This window comes from Nansenia antarctica (assembly GCF_963989245.1).
Source record: "Nansenia antarctica genome assembly, chromosome: 5".
Classification (NCBI taxonomy): Eukaryota; Metazoa; Chordata; class Actinopteri; order Argentiniformes; family Microstomatidae; genus Nansenia; species Nansenia antarctica.
Window position 1 is genome coordinate 74,026,560 of NC_137690.1, and position 5,077 is coordinate 74,031,636.

Sequence of the window (5,077 nt, forward strand, 5' to 3'; positions counted from 1 at the left end):
GTCTCTGAAAAAGGAGACGATTCCAACTCCTTTCTTATGGGATCTAACAACATCGAAGGTTCTAAAATGGGATGGGGGGGGGGGCTGACCCAATAAGAATTGGTGCCTTCTTATCTTTTTCTAACCAAGTTTCAGTAATAAATAAGAAATTAAGTTCATAGGAGGTAATCAAGTAATTGATTAATAGAGATTTATTAGCTAAAGATCTAGCATTGACAACTGCTAGCTAGAGTGGTTTTGTGTTTGGTCTCTGTGTCGGCTGTGAGTGGCAGAGTACAGGGATTATTTCTGAGACCGTAATGTTAGGAAGAAAGTCGATATGTAATTTTTCTTAGGCCTTTGGAGTTATGCCAGCTCGCCGCTCCACGTCTTGTTCCGTGCGTTTTGACCGGCGCCTCTGACTCTTATCTCTGCGTTGTTTAGTCATACAAGCCCAAGGCTCAGGCCTGTTTGTTGCTAATGATGCTAACGAAGACTTCAGTTGGCTGCTTTTCAGTAATTTTGCAGACGGATAATTCACCTGTCCAGTGAATTTTGCAGCTGTAAACTGCCTCGTCAGCTTTGGGAAGTGTGAATTTTGATCTTAATCCTCTTCAAAGGCTTGCATGGGTGGAGAACCATTAGTGTAGCGATTACAGCAGAAAAATAATAATAAAATGAAATAGAAGCAAATAGAATAGAAAATAGAAGCAAAAAAAGCAATGGGGGGGTGAGCGAGAAGCATGTCTACTGTCATTCTACAACTGGAAGGATAGAGAGAGAGAGTGAGTGTGAGAGAGAGAAAGAACTGTGTGTGTGTGTGTGTGTGTGTGTGTGTGTGTGTGTGTGTGTGTGTACATGCATTCCCACGTGTGTATGTGTGTGTTATCATCGTACACTTTGTAAAAAAATAAAACATACAACTTCAAAATTCACATTTTCTTCAAAAACTTTATTCAATTTGTTTTAGATCTCTCGAAGACCCAATCAAGCAACATCTAGTACCAGTTATCCATGATACGCCTCATGGACATGAACCTCATGTTGTTGTGGCCATGGCACATCTGACTGAAGTTCCTGTACTCGCCGGGCCTCATGTACCACTGCCTGCCCATGTAGTTGGGCTGCTCGTACATGAGCCAGTGGCCGTCCATCACGTTGCAGGACATGCAGTTGTTCATCTGGTAGCGGTCCATGATGGAATCACAGTCGTCCATCATCTCGTGCATCTGACCTCCGAAGCTCTCCCTCTCATAGATCTTCATCCTGTAGTTGCCCCTGTGCTGCAATGGGATCAGGAAGACATGGGTTTAGTGGGAGGATGGATAGATAGATAGATAGATAGATAGATAGATAGATAGATAGATAGACAGATGGTTGTATGGACCTACCATGGGGATGTGACGGCAGGAACTCATGTTCCAGTTGAACATGTTGTTGTAGTCGGAGTACTCGCCCTTCCTGAAGAACCACTGGTTGCCCATGTAGTTGTTGCGCTCATAGGCCATCCAGCAGCCGTTGTGCACCCTGCAGGACTGGCAGCGGCTCATGTAGGAGGACATGTCGGAACAGTCGCTCATACAGTCGTAGGAGCGGCCGCCGAAGTTCCTCTCCTCGTAGAAGGTGATCTTTCCCATGTTCATGTTGGAAGTCATGTTGCTAGTGGTGGTTAGCTGTTGGGAAGCCCTCCATTTTATACCTGTGGGACCAGGGGCCTCTGCCATTGTTTGGAGAGAGAGAGGCTCTGAGTCAGCGACTAGCCTTGTGTACTAATCCACCTAGCTACCTACCTATCTACCTACCCACCCACCTACCCACACACCCACCCATTCAACTATCTATCTATCCATCCATCCATCCATCCATCCATCCATCCATCCATCCATCCATCAATCCATCCATCCATCCATCTCTCTATTGTATCAATCTATCTATCTATCTATCTATTGTAGTTGCAAATAAGAATCTTCACGGAATACCAGAATGACATCAGATACAGGTCTTTATTGTCATAACAAAGGAGTTGAACTGATCTTCATACAATCATACATAGTGTTTAATGCAGTTTCATCAGATGTTCTCGAACCTCCCACTATCGTATTGGTTGTCACAGGGCCTAAACGTATTGATTGGTTATTCTCTTCAGATGCCTCCTACTTCCTGTTATAGACTGTTGTCTAAACGGAGGGCAACAAGGTGTCACAAGTCATTTTCCATCAGTCACCCATTCATCCAATTTTGATATCAAGCCTTGTGACAGGTGAACAGTGACCTTTGAAATGTTTTCTATCTATCTGTCTGTCTATCTATCTATCTATCTATCTATCTATCTATCTATCTATCTATCTATCTATCTATATATCCTTCTATCCTTCTATCGGTCTGTCAATCTAAGTTGAGGGTGCCAATCATTTTGTCTACTCCATTTTTGGAGTTCTGTTTGGAATGATGTCAGATTTGGCTTTTTTTCTCAATTTTTTTGTGTCGTTCCAATGCAAACAAAAGAAATAAACATGTGAATATGAAAGTATTTGTAATAGAAAGCATTTTCAGGGAGAAGTGGGGGCATTACCTGACAGAAGTGCAGAGGTGCCAATAGTTTTGGTCATGACTGTATATGCATTATCCTAACAGATAATGTGTATTGCATCCACCTCACTACTATCTCTATGGGGAGTTCCTCTTTCTGTGTTTCCGCTGTATTAACTGTGGGTCACTCAAAGTGGCATTTCCAGCCCAGTTGAAAGGCTTAGGGAGGCTATTCATTGGTAAATGGTAAATGGACTGCACTTACATAGCGCCTTTATCCAAAGCACTTTACAACGGCCTCTCATTCACCTATTCACACAGACATTCACACACCAATGGCGGCAAGCTACCATGCAAGACGCCGGCCCACTCACTGGGAGCAAATTGGGGTTCAGTTTCTTGCCCAAGGACACTTCAACATGTCGCCAGCCGGAGCTCGAACCGCCGATCTGCCGACCTTGTAATCATTAGACGGCAGCTCTACCTCCTGCGCCACAGCCTCCCCACAGTCAAACATTGGTTAACCATAATACCGTCTGTCCATGTTAGGTCCATGGTGGTCTGTATAGAATGATGAAGAGGATTCTAGGAGAGCATTTATAAACAACTGAAATAAAAAATTATCTAAACGATGTCTGTTTGCAGTTAAAACTGTCTCTGAAAAAGGAGACGATTCCAACTCCTTTCTTATGGGATCTAACAACATCGAAGGTTCTAAAATGGGATGGGGGGGGGGCTGACCCAATAAGAATTGGTGCCTTCTTATCTTTTTCTAACCAAGTTTCAGTAATAAATAAGAAATTAAGTTCATAGGAGGTAATCAAGTAATTGATTAATAGAGATTTATTAGCTAAAGATCTAGCATTGACAACTGCTAGCTAGAGTGGTTTTGTGTTTGGTCTCTGTGTCGGCTGTGAGTGGCAGAGTACAGGGATTATTTCTGAGACCGTAATGTTAGGAAGAAAGTCGATATGTAATTTTTCTTAGGCCTTTGGAGTTATGCCAGCTCGCCGCTCCACGTCTTGTTCCGTGCGTTTTGACCGGCGCCTCTGACTCTTATCTCTGCGTTGTTTAGTCATACAAGCCCAAGGCTCAGGCCTGTTTGTTGCTAATGATGCTAACGAAGACTTCAGTTGGCTGCTTTTCAGTAATTTTGCAGACGGATAATTCACCTGTCCAGTGAATTTTGCAGCTGTAAACTGCCTCGTCAGCTTTGGGAAGTGTGAATTTTGATCTTAATCCTCTTCAAAGGCTTGCATGGGTGGAGAACCATTAGTGTAGCGATTACAGCAGAAAAATAATAATAAAATGAAATAGAAGCAAATAGAATAGAAAATAGAAGCAAAAAAAGCAATGGGGGGGTGAGCGAGAAGCATGTCTACTGTCATTCTACAACTGGAAGGATAGAGAGAGAGAGTGAGTGTGAGAGAGAGAAAGAACTGTGTGTGTGTGTGTGTGTGTGTGTGTGTGTACATGCATTCCCACGTGTGTATGTGTGTGTTATCATCGTACACTTTGTAAAAAAATAAAACATACAACTTCAAAATTCACATTTTCTTCAGAAACTTTATTCAATTTGTTTTAGATCTCTCGAAGACCCAATCAAGCAACATCTAGTACCAGTTATCCATGATACGCCTCATGGACATGAACCTCATGTTGTTGTGGCCATGGCACATCTGACTGAAGTTCCTGTACTCGCCGGGCCTCATGTACCACTGCCTGCCCATGTAGTTGGGCTGCTCGTACATGAGCCAGTGGCCGTCCATCACGTTGCAGGACATGCAGTTGTTCATCTGGTAGCGGTCCATGATGGAATCACAGTCGTCCATCATCTCGTGCATCTGACCTCCGAAGCTCTCCCTCTCATAGATCTTCATCCTGTAGTTGCCCCTGTGCTGCAATGGGATCAGGAAGACATGGGTTTAGTGGGAGGATGGATAGATAGATAGATAGATAGATAGATAGACAGATGGTTGTATGGACCTACCATGGGGATGTGACGGCAGGAACTCATGTTCCAGTTGAACATGTTGTTGTAGTCGGAGTACTCGCCCTTCCTGAAGAACCACTGGTTGCCCATGTAGTTGTTGCGCTCATAGGCCATCCAGCAGCCGTTGTGCACCCTGCAGGACTGGCAGCGGCTCATGTAGGAGGACATGTCGGAACAGTCGCTCATACAGTCGTAGGAGCGGCCGCCGAAGTTCCTCTCCTCGTAGAAGGTGATCTTTCCCATGTTCATGTTGGAAGTCATGTTGCTAGTGTTGGTTAGCTGTTGGGAAGCCCTCCATTTTATACCTGTGGGACCAGGGGCCTCTGCCATTGTTTGGAGAGAGAGAGGCTCTGAGTCAGCGACTAGCCTTGTGTACTAATCCACCTAGCTACCTACCTATCTACCTACCCACCCACCTACCCACACACCCACCCATTCAACTATCTATCTATCTATCCGGAAAATGTCATCTTCACAAATCATGTGTAAATCTGAAACATTTGTAATGTATGTAACATACAGTGTCAATGTTACCCAAACACTATTTTTGTTATTTGGTGGAATATAGTAGCATAA

The 5,077-nt window shown here is 43.9% G+C and overlaps 2 protein-coding genes across 2 annotated transcripts; both read right to left on the bottom strand.

Moving 5' to 3' along the window:
- Positions 1-977: 977 nt before the first annotated feature.
- LOC308158790 (gamma-crystallin M2-like) lies at positions 978-1,634 on the bottom strand (the record flags this gene model as incomplete). Its single annotated transcript, XM_080532491.1, has 2 exons — positions 978-1,262; positions 1,371-1,634. The coding sequence occupies 2 exons, from the start codon at positions 1,632-1,634 to the stop codon at positions 978-980; spliced, it is 549 nt and encodes a 182-aa protein (XP_080388617.1).
- A 2,487-nt stretch (positions 1,635-4,121) lies between these two features.
- Positions 4,122-4,762, bottom strand: LOC308158787 (gamma-crystallin M2-like; the record flags this gene model as incomplete). The annotated part of the gene is made up of 2 exons (XM_080532488.1): positions 4,122-4,406; positions 4,499-4,762. The coding sequence occupies 2 exons, from the start codon at positions 4,760-4,762 to the stop codon at positions 4,122-4,124; spliced, it is 549 nt and encodes a 182-aa protein (XP_080388614.1).
- Between the last annotated feature and the right edge of the window lie 315 nt (positions 4,763-5,077).